Source organism: Heterodontus francisci, unplaced genomic scaffold (genome assembly GCF_036365525.1).
Source record: "Heterodontus francisci isolate sHetFra1 unplaced genomic scaffold, sHetFra1.hap1 HAP1_SCAFFOLD_766, whole genome shotgun sequence".
In the NCBI taxonomy this organism is placed as follows: Eukaryota; Metazoa; Chordata; class Chondrichthyes; order Heterodontiformes; family Heterodontidae; genus Heterodontus; species Heterodontus francisci.
This window is the reverse complement of record NW_027140696.1, coordinates 222,415-237,452: the sequence shown is the minus strand read 5'-3', so window position 1 is coordinate 237,452 and position 15,038 is coordinate 222,415. Positions and strand designations below refer to the sequence as shown.

The window sequence follows — 15,038 nt, the reverse complement described above, 5'->3', positions numbered from 1 at the left end:
TTGAGGCTGAGATGAGATCAGCCATGATCATATTGAATGACAGAGCAGGTTTGAGGGTCTGAATTGCCTACTCCTGCTCCTAGTTCTTATGTTTTTGTGTTCTTATGTCCACCCACATGCAGCAATGTATCATCAATTACACCCGTGGCTACAGACTGTAACTCATTTACATGAAGCAGCTATAACTGAATGGCTTTAGGATAATGAGTGCTTGTTTGAGAATGGCTCTTGGAAAACCAGGGGTCAACATAGGTTTCAAGGAGGGCGAGCCAATAGTTTCCAACAGTCTCTTATCCTTACAACAAAATAAGAATTTAAAAACTGAAATCATTATGTTTAATACAAAAAGAAACAAGCTTTAAGGATATGATAAAAAGAAAGATTATCACCGTAAAACATACCTTAGACTGGGAGTAACCTGGTTATACACTGGATAATTAATATCCTCTCTACTCCTGTGTAATAGGGAACTGTGGGACTTGCAATGATCTGATGTAAATGGGTCTCCGATGTTTTCTTGGCAGTTCTGCCAGTGTCCCAACAGATTTCTCAAAGAATCCCAGGATCTTTATATAATGTAGCAGATGACTGGGTGAATGTAGCTGGCTGCACCTCTCAATCTCCACATTAGTCAGTGCTTTAGGATGTGACATTAATTACATCATGATCAGCTTAAGTGTAACACACTCCAAACCATCCTGTTACATGGACAGGGTTACAATTACAGGATTTTGAGCAGGTCATAACAGAACAAACATTTGTTTTCTGACCTGGAACAGATTCTAAGACAATGGGCTGAATTTTCACTGTGGGGGTTGGGAAACAGCAGCTGGCAACTGTTTCCAGGTGACGAACACGCCCCGGGGTACAGGTGGAGGGGAGCCATTTGTTGGTATTTTGACTGGGCGCCCCCTTTATTGGCACAGAGACAGGTTTTCTTTCTAACTAAGGGGACTAGGTGGGTTCTCAAAGCAGGAACATCAATCAGAGGCCGTCCAGCTTCAGAGGAGCAGCAGCCTGCAGTAAAAGGTAAGTAACTGAGAGGTCACTTCAACATGAAGGTGCCCTCTCACCAACTTTATTTTAAAAATTAGTTAAAAAATAGAAAAAGCAGCCAGGCCACCACTGTGGGGTGGATGGGTGGGTGTGTCAAAATCTCTGTACAGGGTAGCCTTTGGCTGCACCTGTACCCAGGCAGGCACAGAAGGCCTGCCCACAGCACTGGCCCCTCTGCCTGCCAATGGGTACCTACCTGCAGGCAGTTCAAGTGACTCCTTTCACATTGGGAAACTAGAGGCCAACAGGAAACAAAGCTCTTAATGAACCTAATTGGCTGCCCATCTCATGGGGGTGGGCAGTCTTGCTGGGCCTCAATCTGTCTATCCTAAAATGGTCAGTGCCAGGAACAATGTTGGGAAACTGGCACATCAGCCAGCCTGACCTCAGTGCAGCCTGAAAATTCTGCCCCGTATTTCAACAATATGTCACATTCCAGAGGGTTAAGTGAACAGAACTGAATCGAACCAAACTAAATTAAGCAGCATGATGAGAGATGGGCCGTAAGGGCACTGTAGATAGTAGAACACTGCTACAAACACAGACTTACCAAAATCACAGCAATAGGGCCTACTTGGAGCAGCAGAATGGTAGCATACAATAACAGCAGCAATAGGCAGTCCAACAGTGGGGAAACAGTGAGTCGATCCCCATTGTACTGGGTTCTTGATATCAACTGTACTGTGTGTGAGATACTAAGGGGAGAGCAACTTGGGTAGTGGAAAATCAGACTGAGCATTGATCCTGAGCTGCTCATATGCTTTGGGCAGTTGGCACACAGTGGCACAGGTGGAACTTAACCTGAAGTCACAGGTCAGCCTGATCACACCAGGTGATGGTACATATTTTAGGGAGCCCAAGGTGAAAAGATGGAACTATTCAAATCTTCTTACATGTTGGAACAATCAAATCCAATCCCCTGAATACAAGGAGTGTCACAGGGTAGAAGTTCTAATCCTTGGATTAATGATTTTCCAGCTCAACTAATCTGCTTCACTAAACATTCCCAAACCTACAACTACTATATCTCTCATTTAATTCTCACAACCACGTATCAAATAATTCACAGTCACCTGTTTACAAGAACGGATTAAATCATAGCCGCCTCCATTCTCATAGCTCCTGTTATTTTCTCAACATGTTCTTGCTTTGCCTCTTGAAGGCTAAATTCTTATATATAAATGAGATGTGTGAAGATTCACAATAAATCACCAATCACCTGATCCTTGGCAAGACAAACTGATTGTTTTCTGATCTCAATGTGAGCAGAGATGAGGAATGAACTTCAAGCTATTTTACATTTGTGCAATACTCTCATCATGTAACTTGGTGTATCCACCATGTGTATAAATACTCAACATGGTGCTGTATTTACAAAATGGACTCTTGACATTGAACGAAAAGAACACAAGAATACAAGTCTTGTTCTTGTCTTGCTTACGATCTCTAGATTTCATCAGTCAGTCCCAAATCAAGCATTTCAAGCTTGTCTTGCAAGATTGGTCTCTCAATGTGCTCAGCCTTACTTAAAATGCCAACAGCCTCACTAAACATGATCTGCCAAGACTTATTTTGTTTGTGTAACACAGTGCATAAAGCTGGCTGAAATGCATAATTGTTTTGACTTTTACATGGAATCAACTCGATTAAAAGTTGAACAGCCCTTCACCCTTCCAAACAAAACTCCCTTTTTTTCTATGAAGTGCGTTACCCGTTTAATTTAATGTATGCCCCCATGCCCCCCCCCCCCGCCCTCTCCCGCCGGGATAGAATCCTTTCCTCCATCTGCTTTAAATTAACCTAGTTCAGCTTGGCTTGATGGATGACTCCATCTCTCTCCTGTCTTGTGCTGGTGGTGTATGAATTGACTAAGTTGACATCAATTTGGGACTGGCTTAGCCTGCCCTGTCCGCACTCGGGCCTGATCGACAGCGTCCAGCAAGTTTTTGGAGTCCACTGCAAGCGTGTGGGCAGCTGTTAACATCTGCTTCTTACACTCTTCACTCAGCGAGGTGACTGAGTTCTGCTGGGCCAGTTTCATCTTGTTTATCAGCTCAGACAGGTCTTTGTTCAGGAGCCTCTGTGTCCCTTCAATCTAACAGAAACACGACAAGAAAACATTGCCTTCAATCATTTCAGCAAGAGACAGGAATTAGGAAATACTGCAATGCCCGAGTAGCATTCCCACAATTTGAGTAGGAATTCTTCTGGTTCCTACACATTCTAAAATCCAGAAATACTACACCAGTTTCTGCACAGACTGTGAATGTGTACATTAGACATATCCAGGGATTTTGTTGCTTCTTAGTGGAGCTTTTATTGTCCTGAATTACTTGTCTCAAGATCAGCTTCAATCTAGAGCATTATTTCAAATATTTCAATCCATATTTATTTTATTTAGAGATACAGCACTGAAACAGGCCCTTCGGCCCACCGAGTCTGTGCCGACCATCAACCACCCATTTATACTAATCCTACACTAATCCCATATTCCTACCACATCCCCACCACCTACCTATACTAGGGGCAATTTATAATGGCCAATTTACCTACCAACCTGCAAGTCTTTTGGCTTGTGGGAGGAAACCGGAGCACCCGGAGGAAACCCACGCAGACACAGGGAGAACTTGCAAACTCCACACAGGCAGTAGCCAGAATTGAACCCGGATCGCTGGAGCTGTGAGGCTGCGGTGCTAACCACTGCGCCACTGTGCCGCCCGATATGTTATTTCAAATCTTACATTCCGTTCCATGTTTTTTGGACACACTTTAGTTTAGAGATACAGCACTGAAACAGGCCCTTCTGTGTCAGTAATTACTATTTTAAATTTAAATTCAATGTTTTCCATTTAAAAACATCTTTCCCAGGATGTGGGCATCACTGACAAGCCTGGCATTTTATTGCCCATCGTGAACCTTCTTGAACCACTGTATTCCACAATTCATGGACTGCATCTAGTTCTGGTTACAGAGACACAGGGAGAGAGTTAAGCCTAATCCTTAACGTAAAGACCTGAGTGATTAGAAAATCTTGGAAACACCAAAGAATGGACTTCCAGGCAGAGAAGTGGATGTAAAAACCCTGCAGCCTTTTCAGAAATAATTAGATGCTGCAGGGGTGAAAATTAGGGTCTTTCTGAATTGGTAAATTAGATGGGCAGAACATCCTTTGTCAGCTAAAGTTTTCTTATGATCTTGTAACTCAAGTCATGTGTAGGTCAGACTCAGTATGGAGGACACATTTCTGCCCCAAAGGACATTAATGAAATCCTTGGAGAGGGTATCGAGGAGATTCAGTAGAAAGGTTCCAGCGATGAGGGATTACAGTTACATGATGAGAATGGAGAAACTGGATTTGTCCCCCTGACAGTAGTGAAGGCTAAGAGGAGATTTGATAGAAGTGTTTAAAATCATGAGGGGTATAGAGAGAGCGAATAAAGAGAAACTGTTTCCAATGGCCGAAGGATCGATGACCAAAGAACACAGAGTTAATGTGATTGGCAAAAGAATCAGAGGCGACGGGAAATACTTATTTATGCAAAGTATGGTTCAGACCTGGAACGCACTGCCTGATAGGCTGGTGGATACAGATTCAATAGTAGCTTTCAAAAGGGAATTGGATAAACACTAGAAGGAGAAACAATTACAGGAATATAGGGAAAGAGCAGGGGTAGGGGTTAGTGGCACTAACTGGATTGTTCTTTGAAGGAGCTAGTACAGACCCTATGGGTTGTATGGCCTCTTTCTGTGCTGTACCATTCTATGATTCTATACCTTCTTTCCTGGTCATTTTTCTGATGCCAGCCCACAAATTACCATATTTAATGAGTTCAATTACATAATTTGTCATGTTGGTATTTAAACTCACGACCTCTGCACTGATTGTAACTGCTGCACTATGGTGGATGACACCAAGCTCAACGTTGAGAACTCTTTATCAAATATTCATGTCTTTTCAATGAGAAGCAATATGGCCTATCCTGCCAATGGATGAAAGTTCCTGTTTCTAGTTGGGATCTAGTGGACTAGTTGTGTAGAATATTTCAGATACTGTAGTTTCCCCATGGAATCCAGATTTAAATCTAGTCCAGACTGACAGGATGAAGATCTTCTGGAACTAGAGACCTTTACAGCACAGAGGAGCCCACTCAGTACTTGTGCTGGCTCACTTTTAAAACTAACACTAATTCCACTGGCGTGTACCTCTACTTTTCCATTAAAGGATGCCCTGCTTTCAGACTCAGCGACTCCGTGACAACGTATTCCAAAATCCGGCTGTAAAGAAATTTCTCCTCACTCTCAGTTTTAAATTGATGATCCCTTATCATTGAATCCTCAACCACAGCAAACAATATTTCCCTACTCACTCTATCAAACCTTCTCCAGAAAGATTTAAAAACCTTTATTAAATCTCCTCTCTGTTCCAGTGGAAATTGCCCTACTGTCTCCTTTCTTGCAACACTCCAGTGCAGAGGGTTAAACAGTCGGAGATTAGGTTTGAGATTAGGCTATTTGCACATTAGCATACAAAAACTCATTTGTATTGTCTTTATCTGCTGGTTTAAGGAATGCACCTTTAAAGTAATCCTGCTCCTAGCAGGCATCCTAAAGGTGACTGTAGTACCCGGTACTAACATTAACTGCGACTCACCTCTGTGCGTGATGCTGCAGGGAGCTTTGGTAAGATCTCATCCACACTGCCAGTCAAATTGCGAAGTTTCATACCCACTGTCTAGAATGCAGAAAATGGTATCTCGGTGTTACATTCACAGCAGAATAACAGTGGGAATCATCTGAATTAACTGGTCTGAAAACCATTGTTATAGTAACTGCAGCTATAATGGTCATTAACCACAAGTCCTTATTTACATAGTCACAGATGCTCCAGTTAATTGTAGTCCCAAATTCATATAAACCTGGTGAAGAATAATTGCTTATTTGAGCCTCTGGTTTGTCTACACGATTACATACCGTACTCCAGTATTATCAACTGGCAGAAGTTATCCACCCAAATATACTGTCAATGGTATTGGTCTAAAGGAGAGTAATGATCGTCACCTGTGCTATACATTCTGATGAGAAGCCGAATTGAATTAGTTAATTGCACTTAGACGTAAAAAATCCCACGGCACCATTTCGACGAAGAGCAAAGGAGTTCTCTCCAGCGTCCTGGCCAGTATTTATCCATCAATCAACATCACAAAAACAGATTATCTGGTTATTATGCTGTTTGTGGGATCAAGCTGTGTTTCCCTGTGTGTTGTGAAAGGTGCCATATAAACACATCCTTTCCTTTCCTGTGCTGAATCAGCTCACCTTCACCAGGTTTACGTATTCCTCAGCTGGGAGTTGGTAGACCTGGTTCTTCAGATGCAGCACAGCTTTAACTAGTTCCATGACAAGAGGGTAGACCTTGTCATCAGTACGATCCAGGTTGGCTGTGGGGGCTGCTTGTATTGGCTGAACATAGGGAAAAGGAGTAACATCAGGAGACAGAAGTCTATACAGAAAGATTTCATTCACAATTTAAGCACTGCATCCTCTAGCGGGACACTGATATTGAGTCTGGGAGCAAGGTCATTGGAGCAGGCCGTGAGGACGAAGAAAATTCTTTTGGCCAGATGTCTTAATGACAGGCCACACAGGACCATGCTGGGCACTGCTAAGAGCTGAGTGCACCCAACATGGCCCATTAACAGAACTTAGGTGACCGGTCTAACTGGGCTGTTGTATAGTAAATTCTGCATTACCATGCACTGTTTTGGTGTCAATGTGGAGTGAGGTGAGTTGGTGTCACTGCAGCTGAACTCAGATCTAACTGGGAACTATTCCCAAGGTACCTCCTGAGGGGAACAGTTTCAAACCATTTCACAGGCGAGCGGGATAATTACAAAGGAAACATTTACACTGTAAAGTTTAAGCAGCATGTCTACAGCTATCCAGAAACTGTACGGGATTATCCACAAAGTTTTACATTTGCATGGTGTTGACAGGATCTACAGCTAATTAAAACTTTCGAAGCCTATTTGAATGGCAGCAAATAGAGTTCTACGATTACAGTGAAAAACTCATGTGCTTTTCCCTGATGCAAGAGTGTTGCAGAATGCACACTATAACTCACTGCTAGGGGTGAGAGTGGGGGTGCTGTGGAGTTTTATGCTGGTGGTGGGGGTCTCAACGTCAGGGAAACCGAAAGGCCTGCCAAATTTGATATCAATCAAGCACTTAATTAACTTGACAGCGGCAGATCTTCCATAGGATTTGGGACTCCACTGACTGAAGTCCCGGCCTTGCACAGCTGCAGTGATCAGACACCTAGGAAGAGCACTACAACCAAGCTAAAGGTAGGTCAGGGCCGGAGGGGTCTCGCAGGGTGGGGGTCACGGGGGCGGAGGGGGTTGGCAGCAAGGGCCTTTGAATGAGGGACACACCCCCTACCCACCCACCACAGCTGGGAAGCAGCCGGCACAGCTTCCTGTGCGGTGACAGGGCCGCCCACCGTACAGGTCATTACAGCTGTGGCAGGAAGAGCACCTGAATTAGGGATTAATGACCTCGTTATTTACCTTAATTGGCGACAGGGCAGGAAGGCCGTTCACAGGTCTTCCCGCCCCGGACTATATTTGGTCGGCGGTGGGATTGTGGTGGGACACCCCCTGCTGTGGGGGCGAAGACAAAATTCCACCCCTGATGTCAGCTGTCAAAATCAAATCAGTTCCACAGCGTAAGGCACAGCACAACATGGTTACATTAGGAAGTAGAGGAGACTCAGTCCAAGCACTTACCGGTAGATTCTTCCTCGGTGGTTTCTCAGGTGGTCCTGTGAACTCAGCTCCAAATAAGAAGTAAAAATAACACTGTGATTAGCACGCTGCAACAACAACAACTTGCATTTATATAGTGTCTTGAAGTAAGAAAATGCCCCACAATGCTTCAGACAGTGACATTGTTGTTTGGTTCTGCAGCCAGCATTGCAACAAACTGCATGAGTGCAACACCCCACATTCCAAGCCTGCTGGCTCCTCCTCACAGTTTATTTAAACAAGGTAGTGAGCGCCAGTTTTGTGCTGTGGACTCCGCCCCTCACAAGCTTTCCTCACTCGGACCCGGACAAATGTGCTACCCAGGGGACATCATCCATTGATCAGAGCGGTACTGGGAGTGAGTGTCAGGAGTAGAAGGATATTGGGCTGGTGCAGGATCCAGTCCTAATAGTTAAAAGGTATATTCATTACTCTCATACACTGTATGTTATAAGATTCCCACATTTTAACAGCCTACATGTTTGCCTCCATAATGCACAAAAGAATAGAATAACGTTTCATTCATTGACAAATCATTGATTTTTTAAAGGATGAGTTATGGAGTAGATAGTCTGTGCTTGCTCAATATCACTTTACAACTGCAGCATAAACATAGGGGTTTAGTTCTGATCAGTTCCATTCCAACTCTTCAGATACTCACGCGGTTTAATGTGTGGCAAAGCTTATTAATGGGGAAGCCTTTATTTACTCAGCACCTGATTGGTGGAGTGTGGTGGTGGGCTGTCCAATTGCAATGACAAATGGCACAGTCCATTACTGTACAACCAGCGAATTGGGGGCCCAATTGGGTCTCTCGCTATGGCTCACCAGCTCCAGGCCACAGCAATACCAGAGCCCAGGGACTGAGCTGACCGATATCAAAGTAGTTTGCGGGTGCGGGGATGGGGGAGGAGAGGGGTAGGGGGGATGACTGGGGTGGTTAGGGGGTGGGGAGAAGGGTGGGGACCCAGAGTGAAAATAGCCCATGTTATTTGTGTCAAGTTCAGAGTTCTGCGGCTTCTCCTGGGCCCACAGAAATCATTGAAAATGGAACTTTCTGTCTCCCCTTTGACTGGACCAGTGAAACTGGGCGGAGCTATCATGACACAGACTCTGCCCACTTAGGTCCCGTATTATCAGTCAGGGTCCCATGTACATCATCAGACATCGATTTACATATTCAAAGGCCCCACTGCCTGCTGCCCAGACATGGGGCCTCCCATAGCTGGCATGGGTGGGACTGGAAAGGGTTTCGAGATTGGGATTAGGATTGGGATCAGGATCGGGATCGGGAATGGCGTGCTAAGCTTTCCCTCACCCTTTCAGAGGCGCTAATGGTCCCGTTTCCACCCAGCAGCTTTGATGAAAGTTTCCCTCAATATCTCAATGCTTGCAAAGAAGTTTAGTTTTGAGTTTTTGTACTCTAATATAATTGTTATATGTGAAGCCACATCCAGAGTGTTCCAGAGCACAAAATCATCTCAAACCATTTCCATTTATAAATCAGGTACTTACTGTAGCTGGTCTCCTGGTCACTATCCTAGAAATAAAAGAGATCAGAGATATGTTGATTCTTCCTGCATTTATTTGTTGACTGCTCTGTTGTTAAATTCATTAGGACTGTCCATTGTAATCCACTAAAGTGAACCCCCTACCCCAGTGCAGTGACAGCAAGAGAATTACTCCCTCACACCCACTCTCCCGGCCCATTGAAACAGCATCTTATCAAGTAACACGTCGGGCAGGAAAACTAACTCGAGTTCAATCTGATGGAGCAGTGTCAGCGTCTGATGTTATATTGAGAACTCCTAATTGCTTGGAACATTGACCTTTAGCCACTTAGAACCACATTTGATTTATATGATGCATTTGATTGGTTGTTAACTAAATTTCATTACCTGTAAAAATGGGACCAATGAAAAACTACCATTTTGTTAAAAACAACCAATCAAATTGATTCTTTCAAATTTATTACAGGTACACAACAGTTAGCGGGTTTTAATTTTACAAAACCGAATTCATTAGTCTGGTCATTTATGGCTGGCACCAGAAAAAATGACCATGAAATCTGCTGGACCGTCACAAAACCCCAACAGGTAGACTAGTGCCTTTCAGGAAAAGGACCTTGCCATCCCTACCTGGTGTGGTCTCCTCGTGACTCCAGTCCCACACTCCTTGGCTGGCTCTTAATGCACTCAGGCCAACTAGAGATGGGCAATAAAATACTGACTGGTCAGGACTACCCACACCCAGAAATCATTGAAAGGAAATATGTGAGCAGGAATCAATTCCTCTTGAAGAGGAGAGAAGGTTGTGGTGGAAAATTTACAAAAAGAGTGAAGATGTTATTCCCAATGTTACAGTGGCTTTGCTATGACAATATTGAAACTTTCATCGCAATTGTTCATTTGACAACAACTAAACTTAGTAGGCCCAAAAGACAGGGGGAGGAATGTGCTGGCCAGCAGTTTAAGGGTTAACACCCTTGGTGTAATTCCCCTGAACAACTACAGAACAACATGAACAGTAGGGAAAGTGTCAACCCTCAAAGGGTCACCACCTCATACCATTTCTACATTAAAATGCTAATTAAATTTTGAAAATAAATCATTTATTAAATTAAAACTTACATTTTGCGGCTGGCTGCTATCAGTTGGAGCCTAGTGGGGAAAAGAAGAGTGAAAATGTACACAGATTATCTGAATCCGTCATAAACATGTTCGCAAAACACTTGGCTGAGCAATAGAATCTGGTTTGATTAACCAGTCATGTGATCAGAGATATCTATCAATTGTCAGTACAAGATGAGATGGATGGAGTGATCAATACAGCTGACTGATTAGATTGAAATAACAGACAGATTGACACATTGTGTTCCGTACTTGGTTAAGAGTCTTAAACATTCACTAAGTTCTGAATGAAATATTTCAAGAGTAGTTGATAGATCCAGAGTTCATTCCCAGTGTAATACTTACACTCATTTACAGCAACCCCTCCCTCCCTGTATTCCTTCCCTTCCCCTACACTCCCTCCCTCCCCCCCAGCCTCCCCTGTACTTCATCCCTCCCTGAACCCCTCCCTCCCCAGTAACCCCTCCCTTCCTTCCTGTACACCCTCCATCCCTCCCTGTACCCCCTCCCTCCCTGTACTCTCCCCTGCCCCATATCCATTCCCCCATACCCTTCCTCCAGTATCCCTTCCATCCTCCTGCCTGTCACTCCCTCCGCCCCTGTACTCCCTCTCTCTCCCGTACACCTTCCCTTCCCCACACTTCCTCCCTCCCCCGTACCCTCTCCCTCCTGCTGTTACTCCCTATGTCCATTAACTGGATTTTAATGAAACTAACTGTATTTCATCAGCCACACAAAACCTCTGCTTTTGAATTACAAGTTATGTAAATTATGTATATGTCAGAGTAATATACATCCCAGAGGTTATAGGGTTAGTAGCTGGCACCTTATCACCATATGACAGGTGTCACTTTGGGTGTCTCTTTGCACCCACCCCAGGTAGGGGACAGGGTCCCCTGGGTGACCTTTGTAGGCGTCTCACCTGCCTCTTTCTCGAGGTCCCAGGCCAGGTGCTGAGTGGGACTCCTGCCTGGCCTCAGAGCGGTCAGTGTGCCTCATCTCACTCCGTATCCGGGCCTCCACTGATAGTCCCGACATAGGGAGTCTCCATTCCCTGGTCATTGTTTAGGCTTGCTTAGAGATGCACAGAGACTCTGCCCCTGATAGGTATGCAGGAATGTCCTGGAAATGGAGAGTCCTGCCAGGAGCAGATGGAATCTATTTTCCTGGGAAATATGTCGATCAGTCTCCCACTGGATTTATGATGGGAGGCCAGCAAATTCCCAAGGAGTTTTGGGGCCATAATGTTTTTCACATGACACTGAACAAGCTGAGCAAAACCAAGGTGTAAAACTCTTTGTACATCAGTGTCATTGACAAGAAGACAGCGACTGAACTCAAACCCCTGTCTTCCTGCCATCTTCTGTCAGAAACACTCAGTTAATTGGCTCATCATAAAGTTAAAAACTTCCAATAGAGTGAAATCTCCTTGTATTGAAATAATGTCCATTTGAAAGTAGCTTCTCTGTTTACAAATTATAAAGAAAGTAAATTACCAGAAGTTTCTCTTCCTTCTCCAGCCACTTTTTATCCTCCAGCATCTCTCGTTGTTGCTGTCTGATTCGCTCCTGGAGTTTGACCTGCTCCATCTCCCTGAGTTTCTGTGCCTCTTCTTTGCTCTCAATCTCACCAATAAGATCAGCTTCCTACGAAACCCAGGAAACGAATCAGGTTTGTTTACAAACAAGTAACGGCAAATGTTTTCATTGGAGACTGAGTAGCTCTGTGGTGTCTCCTCGGAGAGATAGCCCAATCTAACAACATCCTCTCCCTGTCAGCTGCAAACATCCCGAATTACATCCGGACAATACAATGGATAGATGCACAGTACGGTGCATTGCTCAACTGTACAGATTAGGAATGAGCTCATATTCCATGCTGTGCTTTGTGATCTTTGCTGAGATTGTGCTAATAGCTGCACATTGCCCTCTGAACCCCAATATAGAGAGTGAAAACTAAAATACACTAAAGTTCTCATTTTCCAATAACCTCCTCTCCCACAGTGAAACTCTGGGGGGAATTTTATGCTCTCCCCAAGGCAGGTTTGAAGGGGGGGACTCCGCCACCTTCCTGCCTCCACTGAAATTAAGTTCGGGGCGAGGAGACCCGGTCTTCCTGCCCGCCACCAATTGAGGCCCTTAATTAGGCAATTAATGCACAATCAGGGGACTCTCCTCTCCACCGCAATTAGCTAAGCAGTGGGTGGGCCTGTAGCCGCATGGGAAGCATGGGAAAAAAAACAGGTGGGTTGCTTGCTGGGTCTGGGTGAGGTGAGGTGGGGGGAGCTGGTCCCTCGTTAAAAGGCACTTAGTGCCTGAGTGACGGACCTGGCACGGGAAGTGGGTGGGGGGGGAGGCGGGGGAGGGGAGGGTCGCTGAGAGCCACCACCCGCCCTTGCTGCAGACCCCCCTACACCCACCTCCTGTGTGACCCATTCCCACCCTGATCTACCTGTGGCCTGGGGTTCAGCACCGCTCCTGGGCCTCGGGTGGGTGTTCCACCAGCAGCAGTCACCGCCTCCTTGGTAACACTGCTCAGTTAAAGAGCTGACAGCCTCTGATTGGCTGTCAGCTCTCCGAGGGCGGGACCTCCTTGATCCCATGCCTAATTGGCACTTGATTCGGTGGGCCTCCCACAGAAGGGGCAACGCGGGATTCTCGGCGGTGCTTTTGACAGAGGTTGAGACCCCCATTGCCCAGGTAAAATCCCGGCCTCTGTCGAAGCAGACATCAATGGCACCAGCTTAGCTTCAACACCCCACATGACTGACTGACCTGTTGATGCAGAGGGGGTAAGTTTTGACAATTGCCATTTGGGTGATAACTCATTTGACTGTCCAATGCAGACTCACCCCGTCTTTGTCCGCGTTCCGCCAGATTAATCAGCCAGGCTGGGAAGATGAAATTTACCCCCAAACTTTCTGGAACCCACAGGCCACAGAATCCCCGCCAGGAGTTCAAATCAACATCAACATGATCAACAGGACCACAAGCTTGAGTTCCAAGCTTGAAAATCAGTCAGCATCTGGTCTTATTTTTAAATGTACATTCCCATCAAACTCATGGCAATTAGACAGGACAGAAACAGACATAAAAACCAAACCAAACATTAAAGAACATCTCAGGACTGAACAGTAACATTAGGAGGCAGATTCCAATCAAAGAAAACTTGATGAGGAAATAAATTTTACTCATTTTAAACATCAAAGCCACCCCAGGCTGCCCGCTTTCCCTCAGTGGGGAGCACTTTTACTTCTCAGTCCGAAGCTGCATTCCAGAGACTTGAGCACATAATCCAGGCTGACACTTGAGGGAGTGCTGCACTGCCGCAGGTGCCAACTTTCAGATGAAACATTAAGGTGAGGCCCCATCTGCCTTCTCAAGTGGATGTAAAAGATCCTACAGTCACGATTCCAAGAAGAGCAGGGGAGTTCTCCCAACGTCCTGTTCAATACGTATCCCTCGAACCATATCACTAACACATTATCTGATCATTATCTCACCCCTGTTTGTGGGATCTTTCTGTGCTGCATTCCCTACATTACAGCACTATGGGATGTCCTGGGGTCATAAATGCAAGTCTTTTCCTTTCACACAGAAACAGATTAGCTCCTCGAACCTGTTTAAGATCCAACTTTGACAAACACAAATGAACGAAACATCTTTACATAAGCAAGCTGCTCTTACCCGAACACTCAGGCGTCTGAACTGCTTCTGAGGGGAGGTGCTTGCAGAGTCACCAGGTGCCTGTTCACTTGGAGAGCAGGGTATGTGTGGCGAGCTGGCACAGAGAGACTCTGGCACCTGGGCGAGTCAGACAGACATACAGAAAACATAGCAATCAGCAACGAGACACACTGCGGGCAAAGCACATGGCACAGGGCAAGCTAACAGTCCTCAGCCTCTGAAAGCAGAAAGTATCATGGCTGTATCTATCACATGGTGTGCTCACATTTCATCCTGGGAGTCACCCTAATGTGATAGAAATTCCTGTAACTGCGACAGTCGCTGAACATAGCACTGAAAGCTAAGACTAGACAAGCACACATTAAGATTCTGGTAATACTGTAGGCGATATCCATGGAAATTCAGGAAGTACTTGGCAGAGCATGATGACAAACAGGCTCTGCATTGATCTCCCAATAAAGTTACAGCAGGAGATTCGGAGAATCCTCAAGGAAACACTGCCCCTTCGTAAATCCCAAACATTGCCTTATTTCAACATGGATTATTACCTCCTCTTCATTAATTGGGGGCAAGCCTAATATTGCCTTCCTCTTGTGAGTTCCCTCACTTGTTGTTTAAGAAAAGCTTCTTGAATTACTGACATAACCAACAGCTATAGACAGATATTCCCGTTATTAAATACTGGTCAGTGTCAGGAACTCAGTTGTAATCATAGCATCATATACTGAGCCTCACACAGACCTGTCAAATTGGTCTCTCCCTAATAGTGCCACAGATTTGAGACAATCGGAAAATCTTTTCTTTAATCTTTTGCCGAGCACCTGACATCCTCTCTTTCGGGCTCTATTCTACAACTTACAGTG

At 45.0% G+C, this 15,038-nt stretch overlaps 1 protein-coding gene across 1 annotated transcript in view; it reads right to left on the bottom strand.

Moving 5' to 3' along the window:
- Nucleotides 1-313: 313 nt before the first annotated feature.
- ptk2ba (protein tyrosine kinase 2 beta, a) overlaps nucleotides 314-15,038 on the bottom strand; it is a 167,384-nt gene continuing 152,659 nt past the window's right edge. Inside the window, exons 27-31 of the mRNA XM_068025927.1 lie at nucleotides 14,724-14,726; nucleotides 7,842-7,888; nucleotides 6,373-6,516; nucleotides 5,708-5,788; nucleotides 314-3,151 (exon numbers count right to left, since the gene is read on the bottom strand). Of these exons, the coding sequence (XP_067882028.1) occupies nucleotides 2,936-3,151; nucleotides 5,708-5,788; nucleotides 6,373-6,516; nucleotides 7,842-7,888; nucleotides 14,724-14,726 (491 nt within the window). The 3' untranslated portion in view covers nucleotides 314-2,935. The remainder of the gene's footprint in view (nucleotides 3,152-5,707; nucleotides 5,789-6,372; nucleotides 6,517-7,841; nucleotides 7,889-14,723; nucleotides 14,727-15,038) is intronic.